This window comes from Camelus bactrianus, chromosome 7 (genome assembly GCF_048773025.1).
Source record: "Camelus bactrianus isolate YW-2024 breed Bactrian camel chromosome 7, ASM4877302v1, whole genome shotgun sequence".
In the NCBI taxonomy this organism is placed as follows: Eukaryota; Metazoa; Chordata; class Mammalia; order Artiodactyla; family Camelidae; genus Camelus; species Camelus bactrianus.
The window spans coordinates 6313605-6337884 of record NC_133545.1 but is presented as its reverse complement, the minus strand read 5'-3'; the positions used below and the strand labels follow the sequence as shown (position 1 = coordinate 6337884).

At 49.7% G+C, this 24280-nt stretch overlaps 2 protein-coding genes across 11 annotated transcripts in view; one reads left to right on the top strand and one right to left on the bottom strand.

The window, feature by feature from the left end:
• Positions 1-12312, top strand: part of CUL1 (cullin 1) — a 90852-nt gene extending 78540 nt beyond the window's left edge. For both annotated transcript variants that reach the window (XM_074366858.1, XM_074366857.1), the window contains exons 13-22: positions 147-278; positions 1498-1615; positions 2757-2833; positions 3280-3411; positions 5777-5869; positions 9535-9582; positions 9660-9742; positions 10259-10364; positions 10850-10963; positions 11782-12312. In XM_074366858.1, coding sequence (XP_074222959.1) covers positions 147-278; positions 1498-1615; positions 2757-2833; positions 3280-3411; positions 5777-5869; positions 9535-9582; positions 9660-9742; positions 10259-10364; positions 10850-10963; positions 11782-11862 — 984 coding nt within the window. In that variant the 3' untranslated portion in view covers positions 11863-12312. The remainder of the gene's footprint in view (positions 1-146; positions 279-1497; positions 1616-2756; positions 2834-3279; positions 3412-5776; positions 5870-9534; positions 9583-9659; positions 9743-10258; positions 10365-10849; positions 10964-11781) is intronic.
• Positions 12313-16530: 4218 nt separating this feature from the next.
• EZH2 (enhancer of zeste 2 polycomb repressive complex 2 subunit) overlaps positions 16531-24280 on the bottom strand; it is a 55088-nt gene continuing 47338 nt past the window's right edge. For all 9 annotated transcript variants that reach the window (XM_074366855.1, XM_074366856.1, XM_074366852.1 and 6 more), the window contains 9 exons: positions 24093-24187; positions 23035-23075; positions 22511-22636; positions 21630-21808; positions 19588-19683; positions 18898-18979; positions 17961-18041; positions 17797-17881; positions 16531-16855 (listed from right to left, as the gene is read on the bottom strand). In XM_074366855.1, coding sequence (XP_074222956.1) covers positions 16795-16855; positions 17797-17881; positions 17961-18041; positions 18898-18979; positions 19588-19683; positions 21630-21808; positions 22511-22636; positions 23035-23075; positions 24093-24187 — 846 coding nt within the window. In that variant the 3' untranslated portion in view covers positions 16531-16794. The remainder of the gene's footprint in view (positions 16856-17796; positions 17882-17960; positions 18042-18897; positions 18980-19587; positions 19684-21629; positions 21809-22510; positions 22637-23034; positions 23076-24092; positions 24188-24280) is intronic.

Genomic DNA, 24280 nt, shown 5'->3' with positions numbered 1-24280 from the left:
TACCTTGAAGATGATGGGGGAGTGTTTTTGGTCATTGTCAACGTGGCCGTCCAGGGCCGGACAGAACAGTGCACACGCTGCTTTGGGGCCCGTGCTGGGGACAGATCGCAAGCGCGTTAAGTGTGCTCTCGGGGTGGTCTTCCTAGATGGTTGTCTTCAAGTACATAGAGGACAAAGACGTATTTCAGAAGTTCTACGCGAAGATGCTGGCCAAGAGACTTGTGCATCAGAACAGTGCGAGTGACGATGCTGAGGCGAGCATGATCTCCAAGTTAAAGGTAAATGGAACCTTTCCTTGAAAAATTCCAGCTTTTAAGTTATTCAGGTTCCCAGTCTCTCCAGGTTATCAGTGGCTCTGAGCAGACGCTGCAGTCTGAGCCCTGGTGCTCCACTGCTGAAAACTAGAGTGTTGGACAAGGCCAGGTCCCCCTCCTCGGGTGCCCTCCCGACCCCAACCCCTTGCTCCTCGGGGCCCGTCTGTTCTGGCCACGCCGGGCTCTGCTCGCTGTCCGAGTGTCCTCTCCTGGCTTCTGCGCCTGTGGCCTCAAGAATTGCTCCACGTGGCATGGCCCGTACTCAGTTTTTTGGCCTGAGTTGGTTGAGTGTTTTGTTTTTCTCTGGACTTGGTAGTTAACCGTTCATACCCCCACGTCTGCAGGACAGAGAGCGTCAGTGTTAGTTTGCTGTTGAAAGTTTCTTTATTCAGCCACCTCTGCACTCAGCCTGCATTTGTGACAGGCTTGCTGGCCTGTCAAGAGCTGTTACATGGCTTAGGGCAGATTTCACTTTCCCCTGACATTATGTTACATGGGAGTCCTGCTCAGCGTGGGCTGCCGTAACAAAACAGTGCGGACTGAACCAGAGAAGTGCATTCACAGTGTTCTGCAGGCTGCTAGGAAGTCCAAGATCAAGGTCCCGGCCAGCTCAGTTTCTGGTGAGGGCCCTCTTCCCAGCTCGCCTTTGGCCGCGTCTCACCGCGTCCTCACATGACAGTGGGGCAGGGAGCAAGCTCCCAGTCTCCTACTATGAGAGCGCTAATCCCAGCGTGGAGGTCCACTCTCACCACCTTTTCTAATCTTATCTATCTCCCTGTGGCCCCGCCTCCAGATACCATCACAGCTGGGGTTAGGGCTTCAACAAAGGAGTTGGGGAAGGGGGTACACAGTTCAGGCTATGGTGGTGGATAAGAGACAGAAACAAATTATGTCATCTTTGCCTTCTCCCACGGTGTCAGAAACCCTAGCTCTTAGCACCCGAGTGATTGTTACTGTGTGTAGTGTGTACGAAGACCTGACTCTTCCATTTGGAGCTGCGTAGTTGGTGACAGTGAATTAATGTTGAGCAGTGCATGTTTGTGCCATGAGATGCAGCTAAACGCTGACTAGCTTCAGTGCTGCAGTTAAGCATCGGTCCCCTGCTGTGATTTCTGCCAGACTTCCTTGTGTACATTTATATTTCTGTAGAAATTAGTAAGGCAACTGTCTGGGTTCATTTCAGCAAGCTTGTGGTTTTGAGTATACCTCTAAACTTCAGCGGATGTTTCAAGACATTGGTGTGAGCAAAGATTTGAATGAGCAGTTCAAAAAGCACCTGACGAACTCGGAACCCCTGGACTGTGAGTATCCCAGGTCTGCGGGCCTCCTTTCCCGGCCGTGTTCCTAGAGGCGGGGCTCTCCCTCACTTGGCAGCGACGGGGGGAGACGACAGTCTTCAGTGAGGGCAGCACGTGTTTTCTCGGAAGTTCCAGGCCAGGCAAACCGGAAGTTTTTCCCAAACACACCGCCCACCTCGTAACTCTCATGTGACCATAGGAGATGACAGCTGGGGAAGCGTGGTGGCCTCTCCCCGAGGACCCAGTGCTGAGCACAGCTGGGTGGGGGTGGGAGGGGCTGAGCCAGTGGCCAGCATCCGGGTCCTGAGCCCTGACATCTGCCGCTTGCAGAGATACGGCCACCCCACCCGGGCTGCTTGCCAGCTTGGGGCTCCACTCACAGCTTAAATTTCAATTAATTTTTTTAACCTGAGTTTGGCTCCATTCTAGTAGTTTTTCAATTACAAGAACTTGGCCAGAGTCAAATGGACCAAAGCCCTCGTGGCTTCAGATTGCCGTTAGGGGTCAGGACAGCCTGGGTGCCCAGGCTCGTGGGCGGGGGCCAGCTGGGCCCCTGTCGTGAGGTCCTGCTGCAGGATGTGGTGCATCTTTCTAAGTGAAAAATGGGGGTTGTACTTTTCCCAAACTACAAGGAGTATTCCCGTGTTAAACTTGAGCGGTGACGTTTCTGTTGTAATTTATAGGCTCTGTTTGTGTAAGATGTACAGAATCTGTGTCTGTTCCCAGTAGTCAGTGCTGCACAAAACACAGTGAAGTGGCTTTACCTTGGGGTTCTCATTTACCCTACTTTGGGGCTCTGACGCCATCCCTGCCTGGTGAACTCAGCTGTGGACTGAGGGCGTTCACGGCAGGAAACGACGGCAAATGCAGCAGAAGAGGCACGTGATCTTATGATTCTAAGTTAGAGAAATGAAAAACTCAGTCCTTGGAGGAGAGAATTTCTGGCTCTTCTTCCTGTTCCTAATTTTAATTGAAGAAAACAATTTCATTGAAATTAAATGTGTTCAATCCTAAGTTTTATGTTGAAGCAGGATTTTTCAAAGAATGTGTTTTCTTTTGATAAAAAAAGTCCGTGTTTATCTGAAATGGTGGCAGTTTAATAAGGCTAATTAAATGTATTCTGAAATTTTCCCCACTCCTCCAGTGGATTTCAGTATTCAGGTTCTGAGTTCCGGATCGTGGCCCTTTCAGCAATCTTGTACGTTTGCCTTGCCGTCAGAGGTAAGGGGGATTTATCTTCTGTTCCCTTGGTGTGAGCAGAGATGGAAGGGGGCAGCTTCCACGGAGAAGGCGCAGTGTGTCTGCAGGAGGCCCTCCTGCAGTGGGCCGTGGGGCCGGAGCTGGGCGGGGCTGTGGCGGGTGGGCTGCCTCGGTTCCAGCTCGACAGGGTATGGTCGTGTACGTGGATATTTGCTCCTAGGAAGCAGAACCTCATAGTTCTGTGATGAGCATCCCGGTGATGCATAATGTAGAAACGTTTTGATTGTACCTTCAAATGCTTAAATGAACGTGCTTTGTCCGAGAGTAAACACTTGATGTTTGTGTCTTACTCTGATGTAAGCATTTTGTCCTGTAAACTTGGACCAGCGCATTTTATTTAGAAATGCCGACTGGAGAATATGGTGAGATGTCTGTTCACATAGTGCCCTCCCCCCATTTTTATCCAGTTGGAACGGAGTTACCAGCGCTTCACAGCCTTTTACGCCAGCCGTCACAGTGGCAGAAAGTTGACGTGGTTGTATCAGCTCTCTAAGGGAGAGTTGGTAACAAACTGCTTCAAAAACAGATACACGTTGCAGGTAAGATCACCTTTTCATTTGGGTATTTTTTTAAAGTATAAATGAAGAGAAGACAAATCACAGAAATCAGAATCCAGTGACTCACACAACAGAATCTAGAGTTAAGCTTCTGACAAAATAATATAGTGGTTAAACAGCTCGGAGTTTAAGAGTCAGGTGAGCTGAATTCTAATCCTTTGTGGCGAAGGGACAAGTTACTTAATAGCACTGAGCCTCCGTTTTCTCCTCCCTGAAAGGATGTCAGTGCCTCTTATTTTGTATGTGGTGTGAAAATTAAATGAAGTCATGTATTTAGTAAGTGTCTGGCACAGCTCCTGCCTGACACACATTAAGTGTTCAGGTAGTAGCTTAAAAAACTGGAGTTTCATGTATTTAATTGTGATGATAGCTCTTTCTCTTTGACAAGGCACTTCACAGTGGTGACAACCCTCAGTGCTTACAACAGCCCTGAGTACTAGGCACTGAGTACTAGGCAAGAACATCTGTGACTTACGTTTCCATCTTATAGACGAGACGCTGAGGACCAGCTTAATTTAAGTGACTCCTGGATCCTAGCTTTTATGTGGCAGAGCCGAAATTTCAGTTACGGTCTTTTCCCTTAAAGAATCCATCTTGAAGAAGGTTTCTCTAGTGTCCTTATAAAAACAATTATAAATCTATTTTTAAGTGTCAAGAAACTTCTGACGGCATTGTGCAGTCTCAAGCTGCTCATTACTTTAAACTTTAAATAATTCTGTTATGGTAAAAAAGAGTTAAAATGTATGATACTCTGTTACACCAGGTCTAGAGGTCTTTATCAACTTGAATGCGGATTCCTATACAGTTGACCCTTGAACGGTGCGGGGGCTGGGACACCGACCTTCCATGCAGGTGGAAACCTGCCGATAACCTACAGGCAGCACCCGACATCCACGGTTCCTCCATATCCACGGACCCCCCACATCTTTGTATTCAGTCAGCCTGGGGTTTATAGTACTGCAGTATTCACTACTGAAAAAAATGTGCATGCAAGTGGACCCACACAGTTCAAACCTGTGTTCAAGGGTCAGCTATAGGATTGAAATTTTGTTTTCTTTATCCCCAAATATATGCAGAAGAATCCATGAGTTCACACTTCAGCACCTAAAGTTTCAGTGCCCCTTTTTGATCAGTGGACGCCTAGCTAGAGGTGTGTTCGCCTTGCCAGAGGAGCCAAGGGTGGCACAGTGGCTGGTGTCAGTCACCTGCTCTTTACCTGTCTTGCATTTTTTTTCAGGTTTTAAAAAATGTGCTTTTTTGTGTTTTTTCATATCAACTGTATTGAGGTAATTTACACATAAAAGACACCCATCTGAAGCACACAGACAGTAGAGTTACGGCAAACGAGTGCGCCTGGGAACCGGCACCAGGCCGGGCCGCGCTGAGCCTCTGGGAGCCCTGTGCTGGCCCAGGCTGACTCGGTCACTGCCTGTCTCCTCCCGCTGACCAGGGCTCTGCCTGGACAGGCAGAGCTGCCCGTGCTTCCGTGGTTGTCGCCATGGACCAGGGAAGAGGGAGGGGCAGGGACCCCGTGGGGGATGCGGGCCGGTGCCCGGGGCTCCCCCTGGAGAGGAGCGTGGGCCGATGGCGCAGTCTGCTGAAAGTCCCTCAGAGCAGTTGGCTTTAAACCATTTCAAACTTTACACAGTAAAATACTTAGGACTGAAAAACCAAGCGTGGTATGTTAGTGCAAGTTGCTCTGTCAGTAACGCACCGGAGACGGTTTTCCTTAGCATTTGTGCAAAAGCAAATCTGAAGATTGATGCTCTTTGTTTTTGTGTGTACGAGGTGAGTATCTCTGTGTTTGTATAACTGAGCAGGTGCGCGTACAGTGTGTACAGTTGACCCTTGAACAAGACGAGTTTGAACTGTGTGGGGCTACTCACACGTGGATTGTTTTCAGTAGTAAATACTCCAGGACCACACGACCTGGGTCCTTGGTGGTTTGAGTCCGTGGATGTGAAACCTCGGATACGGAGGAACCACGTGGACAGAGGGCCGACCCTGTTAAACTTGGATGTTCAGCGGCTCGGAGGGTTGGCACCCTGACGCATCCCCCCATCCCAAGTTGTTCAGGGTCAACTTTATTTATGTATACAGAGCCTTTTGGAAGAAAGTTCAAAATCACTTTAATATTTGAAAAGGTGGGAAATGACCTCTTTGAGGAAAATGTGTTATTGTAGGGGACTTCGGACATGGTGTGTTCCCTTTTCAATAGATCAGCTTAATTTTTTTGCATCTGAAGAGTTGGTTTCCTAAGCAAGTTCTCCACACTTAGGCCCTGTATTTTGGGAGTTTTCCCCGCATTTAGATGTTGCCTCTCTTTCCTCCACACGGGTCCCCGAAGGCGTCCACGTTCCAGATGGCGATCCTGCTGCAGTACAACACGGAGGATGCGTACGCGGTGCAGCAGCTGACGGACAGCACCCAGATCAAGATGGTACTCCCGCCTTGGCCTTGGCCTTTCTGGGGTGGGGCGGGGAGCATGGGGTCTTCTATTTGAAACAGATATTTGCCTTATGAATATGAATGTGCTCTTATTCCCGGGTTCAGTACCTGATTTTTAATTTTTAAGCTTAGTGTAACACACACACCTACACACACACACACACACACACACACACACGACATGCCTCTCTCCTGCATTTAGTGTATTCTTAACCCTCTGTCCAGCTGAGCTTTCCTTACTAAATTTTCACTTAATGTTATTCTTCTTGTTCATCGTTTTTTATTGAGATATATATACCACAGAACATAAAATTCACCATATTGTAAAGTATACAGTTGAGTGGTTTTTCACAGGGTTGTGCAGCCACCACCCCTATCCAATTCCAAAATGTTCCTAGGACCCCTAGAAGAAACCCAGCACCCACTGGCAGTAACTACCCTGTACCTGTCCTCCCCCAGACCCGACAGCTGTCACTTTGCTGTCCCCCCGGATTTGCCTACTCTGAATGTTTCGTGCACATGGAATCACATGACGTGGGTTTGGGGGTCTGCCTCCTTTCACTTGGCATAATGTTTTCAAGGTTTGTCCACGTTGTAGCAAGTGTCTGTATTTCATCCTCTTTTTATGGCCGAAACATATTCCAGTATCTGGATGGACCATATTATGTCTGTCCATTCATCAGCTGATGGACATTTGGGTTGTTTCCACCTTTTGGTTATTATGACTAATACTGCTGTGAACAGTATGTACAAGGTTTTTAATGAACATATTTTCAGTTCTCTTGGGTATATATCTAGATGTGGAATTGCTGAGTCATAATAACTTTGTATTTAGCTTTTCAAGGAACTGCCAAACTGTTCCACAGTAGCTACACCAATTCATACAATTTCCATTTTTTCCACATCCTGGGATCATGTAGTTATCATTTTTTTTTTTACTGTAGCCATCCTAGTGGATATGAATTGGTGTCTCATTGTGTTTGTTTGCATTTCCTAGTGACGAATGAAGTTTATGCCCATTTGTAATTAGGTCATTTGTCTCTTTGTTGAGTTGTAAGAATTCTTTATATATTCTGTATAGTAGACCCTTATGTGGTGCATGATTTACAAATATTTTCTCCCATTCTGTGGGTTGTGTTTTCATTTTCTTTATCACACACATGGTTTTAATTTTGCAGTCCACTTTATTTCTCTTTTGTTGCTTGTGCTTTTGGTGTTATATCTGGGGACCCATTGCCTAATCAGATGTCAAAGATTATTCTTCCCCTGTTTTTTCTTTTTCTTGAAGTATAGTTGACTTACAATATTGTGTTAGTTTCAAGTGTACAACATAGTCATTGGATACTTTTATATGTATTTTTTCCCTGTTGGTTGGTACTGGCAACCTTGTCAAAAATCAGTTGGCCATAAATATATCTCTGGATTCTCAGTTCTTTCCCAGGGATCAGATGTCTCTTCTTATGCCAGTACCATGTTGTCTTCGTTACTGTTGTTTTGTAGTAAGTTTTGGAACTGAGACATCCATCTTGGTTCTTTTTCAAGATTGTGTTGGGTCTTCTGGGTCCCTTACATTTTCCTGTAAATTTCTGCCATTTCTGAAGAAAACACAGTTGGAATTGTGATGGAGATTGCACTGAATCTGTAAATTGCTTTGGGGAGTATTGCCATCCTCACAATATTAAGTCTTCTAATCCGTGAACATGGCTGTCTTTCCATTTATCTGAGTTGTCTTTAAATTTAACTGTGGGTCGTAGTTTTCATTAGTAGCCTTTAGATTTCTTTGGTTAAATTTATTTCTAAGCATTTTACTAAATTTGATGCTATTGTTAGTGGAATTCCTTGTTCATTGCAGGTGGATAGAAGTACAGTTGTATATTCATCTTGTATCCTGCAACCCTGCTGAACTCATTTATTCTGACAATTTTGTGGATTCTTTAGAGCTTTTTTTAATATGCAGTCATGTCATCTGCAAATATAGATAGTTCTACTATTTACTTACTTGGATGCCTTTATTTTTCTTGCCCAATTGCTCTGGATAGAATTTCCAGTATAATGTTGAATAGAAATGGTGAGAACAGGCATCCTGGTCTTGTTCCTGAACTTCAGAGAAAGCTTACAGTTTGTCACTGTGACTTTTCTTAGATGCCCTTTACTAGAGTGAAGAAAGTCTCTTCTGTTTCTAGTTGGGCTTTTTTTTTTTTTTTTTTTTTGAGTGTTTTTGTCATGAAAGAGTGTTGGATTTTGTTTAAATGCTTTTCCTGCTCTATTGAGATGAGTGTGTGCTTTTTCTTATTAATATGGTGTATTATGTTGATTGGTTTTGTTATGTTGAACCATCCTTGCATTCTGGGATAAATCCTGGTTGGTTGTGGTATGTAGTATTTTTTATATGCTGCTGAGTTTGGTTTGCTGGATTTTCTGGAGGATTTTTGCATCTATATTCAGAGAGAAATTGGTCAACCATTTCCTCATGATGCTTTTGTCTAGTTTCAGTATCAGGGTCATACTGGCCTCATAGAATGTAAATTAGGAAAGCCATTTATTTTTCAATCGTGCTTCAAGTTAGTCCAAAATACATCTTCAGGTTCTAATAACAGTGAATTTGCTTCTCTGCTCGTAAGAGTTTTTCCTCCTTACTCACCAGGAGGAGACCTAAATTCGGGTAGGGGATGAGGTTGCCCCCAGACCATGGAGAGGGCTCTGCACTCGGACGCTTGCTTACCCAGCTGAGCGCTCCCTTGCCTTACCCCGTCCGGCCTCCCTGCCAGCCCTCAGGCAGCTCTTAGTGTAGAACTGACTCCCTGCGTGGTGGCTGCTCTCCCCCCCCCCCCCCCCCCCCCCCGCTCCAGGGCTGTCTCCGCACAGGCAGCCTCTGCATCCGAGCCCCGGACATGGCCAGTGGTGTTCTCATCCTGCTTCGGTTCCTGGGCCTCTTACCACGCTGCAGTCCTCTCTGTTTTGCTTTGATGGCATGGACCATGTGCCCTCCGTCCAGGGCGGGCTTCCATTAGGACCAGATGGGCCCGTTCTGTCCTGCGGCAGCGGCGGCCGTGGAAGGGGCCGGGTGTGTGAGCCTCCCAGTGACTTTCAGTCCAGCTGGTGGTGCTATGGGTTTCATGAGATCGGGAAGCTGCAGACCTGAAGGAGAGCTGAGAGGTGATGGATCCAACCACTCTTCACGGGTGAGGATGCAGCCCAGAGGCCCAAGGAATGTTAGAGTCCAGCAAAGGCAGGTCCTCAGGAGGGTCGCCAGTGCCACCCCTGCCGTGTTTGGGAACAGAAGGTGCTTTCCGGGCTTAGCGCAGCCCCTTCTGGTGCCTTTGCAGTGATCAGTGTCCAAGACACACTGTCCAGCGTCTGAGAAACTAGTAGATTCCTGGAGATGTGATGACGGAGACCAGTGGTGCACGATGTCTCGTACTGATCAGAGAATTGTCAGGTTTAATACTGGGAGATTGACAGCAGAAAGGGTTGGTTTCCCTTTTAAAAGCAGGTCTTGGGGAACCTCTGAGAGGCCCCACCCCTCCTTTCCCTCTGGGTGTGTACTGCTACTTGGGCAACTATTATTTTTTTGTGGAGAACTGGAGTATGGGATTGGCTGTGGTTTTTATTGCAGAAAAACATGCATTTTTCTCTTCTTTTTCTCTTTAATTGCAGGACATTTTGGCACAAGTTCTACAGATTTTATTGAAGTCAAAGTTGCTGGTATGTTTGAGTACTTTTTATGTTAACCTAGAAGAAAGCCTTCCTGAGACTGTGTAGTAACAGTTATTTTCTTATAGGTCTTGGAAGATGAAAATGCAAATGTTGATGAAGTGGAATTGAAGCCAGATACCTTAATAAAATTGTATCTTGGTTATAAAAAGTAAGGAAAATTAATAAGTAGATGGTCCTAGACCATAGACCGACCCCGACACCCTGGGGCCGTGGCCTGTATCACTGCGGACGGAGGCTGTGAGCAAGGGCTGGCAGGCAGGCACTTGGAGGCCTTTGATGGGCCCCTGGTTCCGTTTGACCCTCCTGGATGGTTCTCTATTTGACTGTTTCCGTTTTGGGTTTTTTCTTCATTTGGTACATAAGTCTCCTTAAATGGCTCACCTAGAAAGTTTAGACCTCTGTGTCCGAGTATCTTGATTTTATTTCACAGGGCAAAATTCGGGAGAGCGGGCTAAGGAACTGAATTTCCTGTGATGCAAACATCCTAGGAGCCCGCCCTGTCCAGAACTAGGGGGCACTTCCCAGAACTGATGCTGGAAACCCTGCAGGAAGGCGGGCAGGCCCTCCACCCTCAGGGGTGCAGAGCACGTCTTAGAACAGGAAGAAGCCCTTACAGCCTGTCTTTCAAAACCATAGTGATTGGTTTCCCCAATTTTCTTGACAGTAAGAAATTAAGGGTTAACATCAACGTGCCGATGAAAACGGAACAGAAGCAGGAACAAGAAACCACCCACAAAAACATAGAGGAAGATCGCAAACTACTGATCCAGGTGACGCTGGGGCCCGTCCCTCACACGGGGGGGGTGGCGCTTCCTCTGGGCTGCGTGTTGGCTGTGGTTGCCAGGATGATGGATGGTTCTGGAAGGAGTAGGTGAAATAATCGATGAGGCAGATGAACACGCATAAATGGGGTGAGTTAGTAAAACGGGAAGGAGGGGTCAGGCCGCTCCTGTGACTTCGAAGTCTGAATTTTTTTCTCATTTTAAAAATGTTTTCTAGTTGGGTTAAATGACTAGGGTTGCTCATAAGAGAAGCGTTTTAATGTTGGCCTTGTTAGCGCTGAAACACAGGAGGTAGACTCGCCTGCCGGCCCGGCCCTGCAGTGTATTTTTTATTTGTTACCTATTGGGAAATGGTGACCCTGTTCACAGAGGTAGAGCTTGGGCAGCTTTGCAGATAGTCCTTAATTATCACCAATAAGTTCTTGTAACTCTTTTTATAAAACACGTTTGTGTTTCCTTACTTGGTTGCATAGGCGGCGATTGTGAGAATTATGAAAATGAGGAAGGTTCTGAAACACCAGCAGCTACTTGGAGAAGTGCTGACTCAGCTGTCTTCGAGGTTCAAACCTCGGGTCCCAGTAATTAAGGTACAAGAATTCTGTAGCAGAAGCATTCAGTGTATTATTTTAGAAAACAAAAGATGTAACCAAAAGTAAGGTGGATTACTATTTCCTAAAGAAGGAACTTGGCTTGTTCCTGTATAATAACTTTCCACAAAGAACATAGGCTTCCTTTGTAAACGTTTTATTGAAACACACACACAGAGGTGCCAGCTCCCGGGTGCTGGGCCTGCTGACCTCCCAGTAAACACACCCCGACGGAGAGGCAGCCATGCCTGCGTCCCAGGTCAGGGCCTCTCATGTCCCCACTGTCACGGGGCTGACACGGTAAAGCAGGTGGCCTGCCCTGAACACCACGGAAACAGTCCCGGCAGTCCCCACTCTCCTGTGTCTGCTACGCCCAAGGGAGACTCATCTCTGGCACGTGGATCGTGCTCCGTGGAGGCCCCTGGGTGAACCTCACAGACTGACGTCCACTCTAATCGGGGTCGCTTAAAGGAGGCAGCTCTGTCCCCTCCTAGAAGCTGAGGTAGGCAGCTCCCCAACAGCTGGGGGCTGGTTTGCTCAAAGGGATCCCACAGCCCTGGTCCTGCCAACAGCCCCCCAGGTGAGGCCGGGGGTGACAGGAGAGCCTGGATCCCCCACACTGGCCCCGGGGGCCCCCTGCAGGGAGGCATCTTGGCCGCCCAGGGAGGAACTCCGTGCTGAAGGGTTGCTCGGGGGACCTGGCTCCCCACTCAGCTGTCGAGGGGTCTGTGGTGGGGGGTGGCTTGTCTCTGTTCTGACAATAAATGTGTTTTTCTTCCCCATTCCCTCCCTCTTCCCGTTTTGAAAATAACGCCCAGAAATGCATTGACATTCTGATCGAGAAAGAGTATTTGGAACGAGTCGATGGTGAAAAAGACACCTACAGTTACTTGGCTTAGCCCTTCTAGAAGGGTCTGCCTGTGCGAGCGCAGCACACAGTTCCTGGTGGGAGGGACGGAAGCCAGTTCACAGCAGCCAGCCTGCCCTTCGGGCCTCCCTGCGCGGCCCCGAGACCCGGACTCCCATCGGCCGGTCTCAGGTGTGCATCAGAACTGCTCAGGATTGCGACACTCAAGTCTGTAAATATGGACACCAACGCCATTTAACCTAATTTAAGAACAGAGGGGACTCGAACCTTCCACGCTGAGGGCTGCATGCTACTGCATTTAAATCAATACATTGGCTACATGATTAACAGCTGCCGTCTGAGGTGGCACGTATGGTGTCGGCGGCACTTTGAGAGCAAGTCCGAACGGACCCACGTGTAATCTGCTATGAAAAACCATTTGTATAGTGTGTTTCATTTTTTAATGTGTGAAAATAAAGAAAATTAAAGGATTTCTGTACAAGTCGCATTTGGTTTTGTTTTAAGTTTTACTAATTTCTATCTGTAAATAAAAGACATAATGATTGTGCAAACTGCTATCCCCAGTGTCTTCCTGGAGTCTGCAGGGCTGCGTTCTTGAGAACTGACGTTTTGAAGCTCTTAAATGTCGAAGCCCCTTTGTCATCTTTCTTTTCTCAAGCATTTGTGCTCACTTCTGTGACTTTCTCCAGCGACTCAAAGGCAGCACTCGGGACTCAGCAACTCCCACGGCTTCTCTTTTGACACCGGCGAGGCCTGAACGGGCTCATCCTGACCCCTCACACGGGACAGTGTCCACTTGTCACCGGTGGGGAGACTGGCAAGGAGGGGACTCAGCACTGGTGAGCACGGGGCCGGGCACCTGCCTTCCGCTCTTCACCGCTTGTTAAACTGTTGCTCCTTTTAAGATGAACCCACCAGCGTCTCCTGGTTGAACTCCTGGACCTGCCTCACCTCTGGGCTGCGAGGATGCAGCGGAGGGCTGAGCTGTGGCGGGTCGGGCCCTGCCGGTAAGTCGGGCGGTGCTCTGGGCGGGCTAGAGTCGCTCCTCCAGGGAGGACGGGGCAGCTGCCCCCACGTTGTCCCTGGAGGAAGAGGCGAGACCCAGGCCACCTGGGGCGCCGGCCTGGCCCGCAGCCTCCTTGTCCACAGCCCCCAGGTTGCTGATCACACCCCATCGCTCGCTCACAGGCCCGCCATGCAGTCGATTCATGTCCCGAGACCAGGAGACACAGGGGAGGTGGTGGCAGGTCCTCGCAACCCAGCGGGTCTCCGTGCTGGGAAGACGAACCAGCTTCCCAGCGGCGCTTCCGTCTCCGCCTGCCTGAGTCAGGGTTACCGGCGCGGGGCCGACGCAGCTCAAGGAATAAGCAAAAGGTAAGTTCTTAGAGTTTTGGGGCCAACCTGGCACCTGACAGGTTAGTTTAAAAAAGTTAAAGGTTAAACGGGTTATTAAAAGCTGTGGTAGTAAGAGGCTAAACGGTTTCCATGCTTTGAGTGTACTTCCTCTTTCACACAGTCTTACAAAGGTTCCTGGTGTACGAACCAAGCAGAAAGCGCTGCCACCGCCCTGGGGACCCGCCCTCCCCCCGACCCTGAAGGGCCCCGAGGATGACGGGGAAACTGCCCAGGAGTCCCAGGCTGGAAGCTGGGGCCACTGCTTCTGGGACAAACTGCTGTAAATCACCACCAGGGAGCCACTGGCAGAACTTGTGTCTGAGGCCCATCAAGGCTGGGCAGTTAAACTATAAGGTTCTGCTGGTGTCTTTGAATTCATCCAGGACAGAAAGCGCCCTGGCAAAGTCCTAGGATGTGAGTGAGCAAAGGCGGACGGGGTGGGGGACCGGGCGGTTGGCTCACATGCTCGGGTGGTACCTTGCACCTCCTCCTCAACACTGGCTCCCGTTTAACGGTGTGGAATCGAAGTCCCCTCAAGACTCTGCACCTCTTCCCCAAACCTCATCCCAGCCCGACGGGGACGGCCAGGGCCTCCAGTACAAGCTGCGGGAATCCCAATTAGCTGCCTTTTTCAGGATGACTTAGCAGTCTTCTGAAGATGTGTGGAGACAAATGCCCAGGTCTTCTGACAACTGTCTGGTGCCTAGTCCCTGTGGAAGTCCCCGCCCTGGGGGAGGGACGGGTGACAGAGCACTTGCATACCCACAGGGGTCAGTCAGTTGAAGGAGAACCACATTCCAGGCTGAGCATCTGTCACCACGGGTATCACCACCCAAGGGAACCACCCTCAGCCGGGAGGAGAGGTCGAGGGAGGACCATCCTTCCCGCGAGGAGGGTACTAGGCTCTCCTGGGCTGGGCTCTGGTCGGACCTCGTGCCCGCGTAGATGCAGATGCCAGCCAGTCCCCGCCAGTGCCCTTGTGAGAAGTAGCCTGAGTAGCGGCTGAGAGGACAGCAGACACAGGACCGAGAGGACCTGGACTCTCAAAGTGTTTTCACTGAGCATTTTTAAGGTGGCCTACCTATTTACTGAGGCATCTAATTTTCCTTTGAAAAAACTTAAGAGTATCACATCCAGATGAAAAATCAAAGACATGCTGACTTATAATTGAATCCCCCTTCTAATGACTTTTTTTTTTTTTTTAAGGCATGGCACTGCCTTGTCTGGGTGACTTCACTTTATATACGTGAAGCTCGTCTCTCGTGGGAGAATAGTGACTTGGTCCCACTGGGCGAGTGTGGACTGGTTTTTACAACCACTTTCTGCAGGTAAGATTGTATGGTTCCCATACAGATCGCAGGTGCTGTGTAGACAGACCCCTCACTGGAATCGTTAATCCTGGGGCTGGCAGCATAAGCAAGCATGTGATATTTCTGCTTATGCCCAAAGCTCTGAAACTTCCCCATGAAGTGCATTTAGACTGGCCACGTGTGGAGCCTCATCCTTGGCCCAGCTACAGCTTTGAATCCTCCGACTCCTTAGCCGACCTTTGGGGGGGGGGGGGACACCTGGGTGGAGATGCCAGTCACTGCTGGTCACTGCATGGACGCAGTGAAGGCTGGAGACTGAATGATTCGGACAGTACTGCAAGATAATGAGGAAGCAGTGTCTAGGTAGATGACTGACTTTTGGAATCATTTACAAAACCCTGATAAAAGCACTTTGGCGAGCCGGACGGCGCGCTCACGGAGCCAGGACGCTGCTGTTGGACGCGTGGTTCTTCGTGACCATTAAGGAAAATGCACGGGGACAACAGAAAGTGACCGGCTGGGCAGCCTGTTGTTGGGCTGTCCTCGCCCTCAGTGAATGACGTGCGATGTTCCTGAACCATGGAAACTGCTTGCAATGTATTTGTACCCTGACGTGACAGCTCATGACACTCGTCCCTTAACTATTTTCTCCGATAGAGAAATGATCGGGCTTCTCCCGCGTACACTTGGGTAACTGGTACCTCAGTGGAGGGAGGAACAAAAGCACGCTAACACTTAGCTTTTGCCCAGATTTTCTGTTAATTGGGTATCTGAACACCCTGTGTGCTCTGGGATTCCTTCCCCCCACCCCTCGCTGTAAACAAGGGCAGATTTCAGGAGGCCCTCTGTCATCACAGGGGAAACAGCAAATGGGTGCAGGTCACGTGTTTCCGGTCAGTGTCCTTGGGGCCAGTGTCCACGGACATTCCGTATCAGGGTACAGGAAGCTTGCTGTGCGCTGAGAATACACACCAGCCAGTGCTCACAATTACTGGTCTCCGTCAGGACATGTCTGCTGCCGTCGGGTCTCTGCTGTATGACGTGAGCAGAGCCTCCCTGCATCCCCCACCGGGTGTGGCCGCCTGGGGACGGGCTGGGAGCTGCTAACTGCTGTCGTGGCTGGAATGAGCCCCGGGTCAGTAGTTAGTTAATTGTTGGCACCGTCCGTGTAGTGTTCCGAACAGACCTGCAGGGGGCAGGCCTCCGTGACTGTCAGCGGCGGAGCAGGCGACTCCATGGCCTGGCTGGGGGAGGGGGTGCATCAGAACTAAGCGAGGCACAGGTAAGGGCACTGCACGAGACTAGCATCTCAGGCCAGGTCTCCTCGCTGCCAGAGCTAAGTGGCGAACTCACATTGCGGTGGCTCGTGCCTCGTTGCACTAGGAACCAGAGTCTGGGAGACGTCTGCGTAACTGGAAGGGAAGGTAAGGTATAACTATGCTTCACACTACATGTTATCAGTTAGTTATAAATAAAAAATGTACGTAACGCGAGGACAAGCAACTCCAGCCACAGACTGCAGACAGCTGTCCCTCAGGCGGTGCGAGAGGCCGGCCGCTGCTCCACCTGGCCCCCAGGGCAGCACCCCGTTTCTGTTGTCCTCCAAGAAGGTATAAAACTGGTTCTACCCGTTCCTATTTCTGAAGGACTGTGGAGCTAGGCAGGGTCTCAGAAATCACCTTGTCCCATGGAGAACGAAGCCTGGAGGGAGGGTACGCCACGCGGCTGACAGGGACACATCGCACCCTGGTCTCAGACACAGGTAGAGTCACGCATGCGTAGGTAGCTTCTTATTAACAAGTAATATATTCACAGCTGTACTTCATATGTGAGCATATCTCTCTTATAAATAGGCAAATTATTATTAATAGGCACTAGTAGTTAAGATTTGTAGGATGACTACAGAAAAACCAAAGGAGGTCAATGATTTTCCCAATAGAGGCTCAGTCCTTGTCTAAAATCAGCTGGTGATGCTGTGACAGATAAGACAACAAGAAGTTCAAGTATTCTTTATTCAAAGTTGAAAAATGTACCATACTGCATTATTGCAAAAATTCACTGGTACAAAACACTTTGCAGCTGGTGAGAAGGCAATAAAAAGTTGATTTTTAAACTCATTACTATAAATTATTCTTACAGTACTTTGCAAATTCAGAATTTCAAACTGCATTTTCTTTTCTAAGTTGCCCACAGTACTCGAGGTTCCTGAAACTAAGGCAGCTGTTCCGGAGAGGAGAGGGAGGAGGAGGTAGCAGACGTCAAGGGATTTCCATTTCTCTTTCGATGCCCACGTACTTCAGGGCGTCAGCCTGGCTGTATCTGGAACAGCAGGGGTAAGGGGTGAGTGCGCTCCAGCCGGGAGCTCCCGCCCTGGCCGCTGGTCCCTGAGGAAGCGCGCGTGTCCAGACACGGCCGCCCGCACAAGCCACCTTCGTCGAAGGTGCAGCAGGCAGCTGTGTCCTTGGGAACATTCCAGCTGAAAAGTGGGTGCGCTCTGAACTGGACAGCGCTGTTAGGACGGCCCTTCCCCCTGCGCTCTCCCTCTCCAGCTGGGCCCACCCGCATCACGACACAGGCCTGACCCCGGGGAAGGCGGAGTGTGACTTGGGCTCCCAGTCAACAGGGACCCAGAGCAGCCAGGGCTGGTCACCTCCCCATGAAGAACCAGGACACAGCCTAGCAAACAGAGGCCAGAAGAGGCGTGTTGTGCGCCCCCCACCCCTGGACAGAGCCTGCAGGAAGGGCCCCCCCCCCCCCAGCTGCTCCTCAGTGGGAGGGGCCACGGCCCAGAGGGAGGAGCCGCGGCGCCCTGGCTCAGGGAGGTTCGGTGAGAGCTCACCTTCAGCCGGGCTGCAGTTTTGGCCCCTGAAAGCGGCCACACGGGGCCCCCAGGTTAAGACAGCTCAGTCCTCCCAGAACTGGGCTTCTGGACAGGATGGCCATTCAGCCCCAGGACTTATCTTTAAACACAGTCAGATGACTGTCTAGTTGGACATTTCAGAACTTGTCCATTGAGCCCCCAGAGCCTGACGGTGTGAATGCCCAAGGCTATGACCACCCCTAGGGCCCCCTGATGGCTGGTGTGGCTTTTCCCCGCACAAAGGAGCCAGAGGGTAAAAATGGCTCCTACTTTAAAAATAAACATTACCTGTATGACACATTACCAGACAGTATAACCTAACTCCCACCACTGCCCACGGCAAACACTGACCGGCAGTCAGTCCCTCCAAGGACAGGAGCCCCAGCACGGAGCTACCAACCTGTAATCAAAAAACAGCTCTTCACCAGTCTGGATGGCTCTCTTAGCAAAAATCCCTATCCTGTGGTCGCCGTTCACCATCATCACTGGAAAGAGACATGGTGTCAGGTTAGCGGACGCAGGCTGGGAGGGGACTGATGGGGACTCCGCCCCAGGGGCACCTACCTTTTGCATAGCAGTTTGGATTGACTGAGTGATTTGCAAAACGAATTTTGTTACCCTTGCGGGTTGCATCCACCACAAAATCTAAAGAGAAAAACACAATTTCAGTTACAGATCAGTGGACACAAAGTTATGATGCTTCTGGAAATACAACTGGTTCTAGTTCTTTAGGCTTTACCTTCAAAAGCAAAAGGGATCAAACAACGTCACCCAGTATGAAATGACATTCAGGGGAAAATGCTGTTCTAGGTTAGAATTAACAATAATTGAAGGTATTTATATCAGCTATAAATTTACCTTATTGAGCAAAACATGCAAAAACTGGAATCTAAATTCTACCCGACATCAGGAATAAGCATTTTCACATTTAAATGACACTGTCTTCCTCATCCTGCTTGTGGAACGTGTTCGTTAAGAACCCAGCCTACTGCTTCAGCCGAGGCGCTGTGACGGCAGGTGTTCACGCATCTGTGTCGTCTTCGCGGTCCCCACCAGGGACGCTGCCTGCACCTTATGTTTCCCACCCAAGTTCACTGTCTGCAAAATGCAGCTTCCTTTATTGCGAGCACCCAGGGGAGGTTTGGAGCTGCTTCAAAAGTCTGTGCTCCCAAGGTCAGAGACGGACTCCCCAAGGCACGAGGGCACCAGACCTGAGCACCAGGGCTGCCGTGGCCTCCCGCCCCCACCCGGCCGGCCCAGAACGGTGCTCCCCCCGTGCGTGACCCCTCCAGCCGAAGGGAGCCCCACTCCAGTTACTGGTCCAACCTCGTGGGCTCTCGAGCAAACGGCCCTTCCCTGAGCCTGCGGTAAGAAATGCCAGGAGCTCCTTCCAGACACAACGTTGACACGTGGGGCCTCCGACGTCACTACTGAACCCTTCAGCCAGCAAAAGGGCTCCCAAGTGCAACCCAGGAACCAAACGTCCCCAACTCAAACATACCATTGTTCAAGTTGAACAGAAAGCTGCACATGTATTTATCATAGACTTTCCCTCTTCTGTCTGCTTCATCTTGAGAAATAATCTAAAAAGATAGGATGAAAGGGCTTTGGATTAGGTGAGTCTGGTAGGAGAACACACCCAGGCTCGCCTCGAGGCCCAGGGCCTTGCGGAGACGCAGCAAAGCGTCACTGCGGCCACCTCCGCTCTTCCACTCGGCTGCACGCCGACATGTCAAACAACAGCGATGTTTTAAGGACTCTGACTAAGAAATACTTCCACATCTAAATTGAGTGATTAACTCAGTAAAATACAAACTGAGTGGGCTAATCCCCAGACGAAGCCGGCCCTGTGGTTTATCCTGACGCCACAACCACAGGCGCACACAGCAGACAACGCTGTTGTCTCTAGGTCCTTGTCAGTGAGGCTGTGGACCAAGCGGAGCAGACTCTACACTGTAAAGCCCTTGTCCCCCAACCCCCGGCCATAAAAGCTCCACTGAGAGGAGTGCTGAAGCAGTCCAGCTACCAAGCAAACCAAACCCAGAAGTCCAAGCTGAAAAGGCTTTTAAAATTCATTTCTAATCCAACCCAATGGGCCTGCCCCATAAAACCCCATCCACAGCGGTTATTAGAGGTGACACGTGTGGACACGTGTGATGAGTGCACGTCACACTGTCTGACTCTGCCTTACCTCTCCACAGTATTCTGAAATGAATTCATTTTTCTGTACAGGGTCTTTGATGAAAATCCCCCAGCCTGCCACGTCAGATGGCGCCAGCAACAGATGCTAGAGAATAAGAAACACAATCGTACAACCCAAGGAGCTTGAAGACAGACAACTCAGATGACGGAGGAAGCGGGGCCAGTCCTTGGACCGTCCGTCCTAAGCAGTAAGTCCACCAGGGACGGAGTCGGCCAACAGGCAGGCCGCTCAGCGGTCAGCTTCCCACGTGTAGCCAAAGGGGCTGACGAACTGCAGAAAGCGCGCTTTGGTTTTCTGTGAATCCAGCACCGAGTGAGCCGTGCTCTCCCCCATCACCAGTGCTGGTGTGGGGCCCCGGACGGCCAGCCCTGCACCAGGGGTCCTGTGACCCTGCACATCTACTCCCGCAGTTCCTTCAGCCCTTGACTTCCGACATGCACGTCACAGGGGGACACCTAGCCCCCCTCCCCACGCCGGCTCCTGCGGGGCCCGTCCAAACCCCACAGGCCCTGCTCCTGCTCCTCCACTGACTTTCATTCCTCCCGAAGCTGCCCCTCCTTCCAGGGCAGTTTCCTCCTGGACGGGCCCTTCCTCACGACAGCACGAAAAGCCACTGTGAGGCGGTGGCACAGCCTCCACGCCAGGTCTCAGATCTTAGCTGATGCCAGGACGACCAGCGCTGCCACCTTTACAGTCAGGGATTCATTCCCGAACGTCCTCTAACTTTCGTTGTGGCTCATCGTTATACTTTCATTCCAAATGTCCTTGTGACCCTTACAGACTCCCTGATCCCACAAGCTCCCCGTCTATTCCTGTTCCGACCCAGCCTTCACTCACCTGTCAGAGGAATGCACCTCCCTGACCACTCACTCACTTAGCTAAATATGGTTAAGCAAATGAAATGCATCTGGTAAAGGTATCTACACAGTTTTCTGTTTTAGGAGGTAAAAGACGTCTAGGAAGACGCGTCAGTGTTAGTACTGTCCACTCTCTGGACCAGCTGAAGGGAGGGGCTTATCACACAGTGCAAAGTACGGGGCGGGAGAGAAATGAGACTGCTTAGGGCTGAGCCGTGGGAAACTGCCGACGTCACTGTGACGTGATGACCTGGAGTAAGACGACCTCGGCGCTGGCTACCACCACAGCCAATAAAATAAAGCCATGCCAGAAACAGCTGGTAGATGAGGGCTCACGGTAGTGTGAGCTCAGTTACATTACAGTCAGCGCAAACCCAAGAGACGCATATACCACACGCACATGGTATGGTCACTCACGGCACGGGGTCTGGAAGCCAGGATGCCTGGATTTGAGTTCCTGCTCCTTTCCTTACAAAGTCTGGTAACTCTGGGTATAATGAGTTCATACACAAAGCACTTACACCAGTGCCTACTCTATATTATATAACAAATGTCAGCTATTATTATAAACATGACTAATTGAAGAAGAAACCCATCATTTACCCTAAAAAACGAAGATTCTGAGCTTCCCCAGTGTATGTCACTTGTTTCTCTTGCTCAGTAATAAACTCCCTGGTTGCTGCACTGAAAATCAGCTCCGTGCAACTGCCAGACCTGCGTTATATAAGTCCTGGCTGTGTGATTTTCAAGGTTATAAAAGAAACAGGAACTAAGTCTGCAGAAACTACCCTGGGAAGCTCCATCTCACTCTGCACAAAAAGGAACCTTGAATACTATTTGATAAGAACAGGTCTCTGTATTCTGATAGGAACACCATTCATTTGCTTTCAGGAGATTAGCTAAACTACCTGTTCTATTATTAGCTAAATAAGAAATTCAAATCATCTATTAAACAACTAGAAAAATACCTTATTCCAAAGCAGATACCATCAATAGCTGCTTCTCAGAATGTACTGGTTCATCTTTACCAAACTGTCCTGCAGATCAGCCAGCGTCCTTCTGCTGGCTGCACCATGCAATGATCACTTTCCCTTTTCTGCCCCAGCTAAACGCTCTACAACTGCCCAGGCACCCTCATCTTTCAAGGACCAACCCAAAGTGGTCGCGCCGTACCTTCTTGGACCCCCGCTGGATGCTGCAATTCTTGCAGGACACGTTTTTACTGTCCCAGTGGTCGGCGGCTCCACAAGTGAGGCAGAGGTCAGGGTCGCATTCCCGGACGGCCAGGTAGCAGGGGCACTGCTTGGTGTTGCACTGTGCTTTGCAGCGGCACCCGGGAAAGCGGTTTTGACCTTCAGAGAGATGTCCTTCATTAAACGAAAACTTGCCTAACGTAATGGCGCAGATGGAGTTTTGTGCTCAGCACCTCGTCACCTCCCAACAACCTGACTATCCCACCAGACAGATGAGGAAATGGGAGACACAGGAAAGTCAAAGCTGTCCACACTGAAAAAGACCACTGAGCTCCCCTCTCTTCATTTTTATGGGTTAAATGGCATGTGTACTTAAAGTTGTTTGATTCATAAAATAGGTGTGAAGGAAGGATTTGGACTACGTACTCTCCGTGTTTCAACCATTCTGAGTTCTCGGCACTTGCTTGGTATCCGAGTTTCATTAAACTACAGTCATTACCCTTCTGCTACAAGACTAAACCCACCTAACTCTTGACATTTCTGGTGCCCCAAAGGTATCTGGGTAGCTATTTCTATATTCTGCTTCCAGTCTGTGCCAACTTTACTGTAATTTAAATTAAGTTAAATGATCAAAGGGGGAGAAAGCTCCTTTAATTCACTTTGCCCAACCTGCCCACACACACGCTTAGCCAGGAGATGGGCCATGGGCTCCACGAATCCTAGTGGCAGAACTGAATTTCCCAAAGGAAACAGCAAGTAGGAGCTGCCATGTCCTTGTTTTGACTGCAGTTATGGTTTTAAACTGCTGACCAAGAACCTGTTTAATTCTCATGCAATTACATCGAAACAACACATACTTACACTCTGAACTACACTGACAAAACTTTTCACAAAAATTCTGTGCTATCACACATGGGCACGAACTGTCGCAAGGCTGCCGTGGATGGTCACAGGGTTGATAGTTGTAAACGTGGTTGGAGGAGCCATCTGCACAAAGATAACACCACCCATGTCAGTTCAGAGAGGTGGGAGGTGATTGCACACGACCAACAAGAACACGTTCTCCCTGCAACCTTCTGAGCTTAGCAGGTTTCCTCGCTGTGTCTGTTACACATCCTCCTGTTTACAGAGTAACAGGAGAATTGCCCCCTCACCCCCCGCAAGAGCTCAGGAACCCCAGAGGCTGTCCCACATCTCAGTCAGATTTCCAGACTTGTTCTCTTTTGACTGGAAATTAATCAGCAGACAGTCTCCACTTAAACCGGTTTAGTGTACAAAAGTCAATTATATCAGAATATCCTAACCCCAATCCAATTACTGTTCTAAGACAAATGAGAAGTAGACATCTTTAAGTTAATAATGAAGTTGAACAGGAAGATGCTAACCCTTCTTCAGCTGTATTTTTCTGCAGTGTGCAGCCCACAACCTGCAAAACACAAAGAAAATAAAACACCATCTTCTTCGTGACGCCAGGGTGGACGGTCAGTGTCAACAGAAGCAACTGAAGCAGGTCGGTTTGCCGTGGAGAGCGCAGCGCTTTACCCCAAGTGACTCGAAGGAAGAGTCACACTACCTGGCTGACATCTGCCGCCGTCTGTTTGGAGCAACCTGGGAACAACGTGATGGCTGTGGCCTCCTCTGACAGGTGGCTGGGCCCCGTGGGCAGGGCACATCCGCCTCGTGGTTTATTCTGGTATAAATGATACTGATACAGCGTACTTTCTCTAATTTCTAAATCTTCAATCATTTCAACTGAGCTAGGTAGTCAGAAATAATCCAACCAAAAAATGCAAAAGTATCGACTGAAGCCTAAATTCCTGTGGGAAAACTTACAAGTTTTTTTGTTCTAAATTAACTTGGCCCTACATTTATTAAAGAAATAGAACATGAATATGTAGACAATCTTGGGAGCGTAATCTAAATGTTTCCTTAACCCAACTAGGCTTCTCTCTTAAAAAAAAAAAAAAAGGTGGAGGGGGGAGGGTGGTGATTAGAGCACAGTCCAGCCATGATTTCCTACCTCGACACTTAAACCGCTCCCCTCCCTGCCTGCATCACCTGCTCACGCAGGCCCACAGCAGAGCAAACACGGGGAGTCTCAGAATCAACGCCACACATGTGGGAAGTCCAGGCTCCAGAGTGAAACCGGCTCAGAGCGGACAGCGCCCCAAGGTCCCCAGAGCACCGCTGAAGCCCCTGTTTCTGTGGCCTCTACTGCAAAGCTACTGGTTAGCTCTTCTGAACCAAAACAGAGCAGAGTAAGTGTACCTTTTATGACTCAACACACCCCACCTCCTGCCTGCCGCTGTGTTCTTACAGAAAAACACCAGCAACTGCCCGTGGAAACAAGACCCTACAGGCTTGAGGCCGCTTGAGCTTCTTTCCTAACAGAGGGAGTGGGGCCGCCCCCGCCCCTCTGAGCGCCCGACCGCGGCAGACTCACCGATGTTTCCTCTTCTTCTTCCTGGGAGGGGTGTCCACGTCCTCGGCGGGGGCCGGAGCTATGACACTGGATTCTTTGACTCGAAACTCATACACCTGACAAGAGGCACAGTCACAGGGCCGTGAGGATCGCCAGCTGAAGCAAACCCGTCCCCTCCTCACCCACGCAGGGCAGGGAGAGCAGCTGCA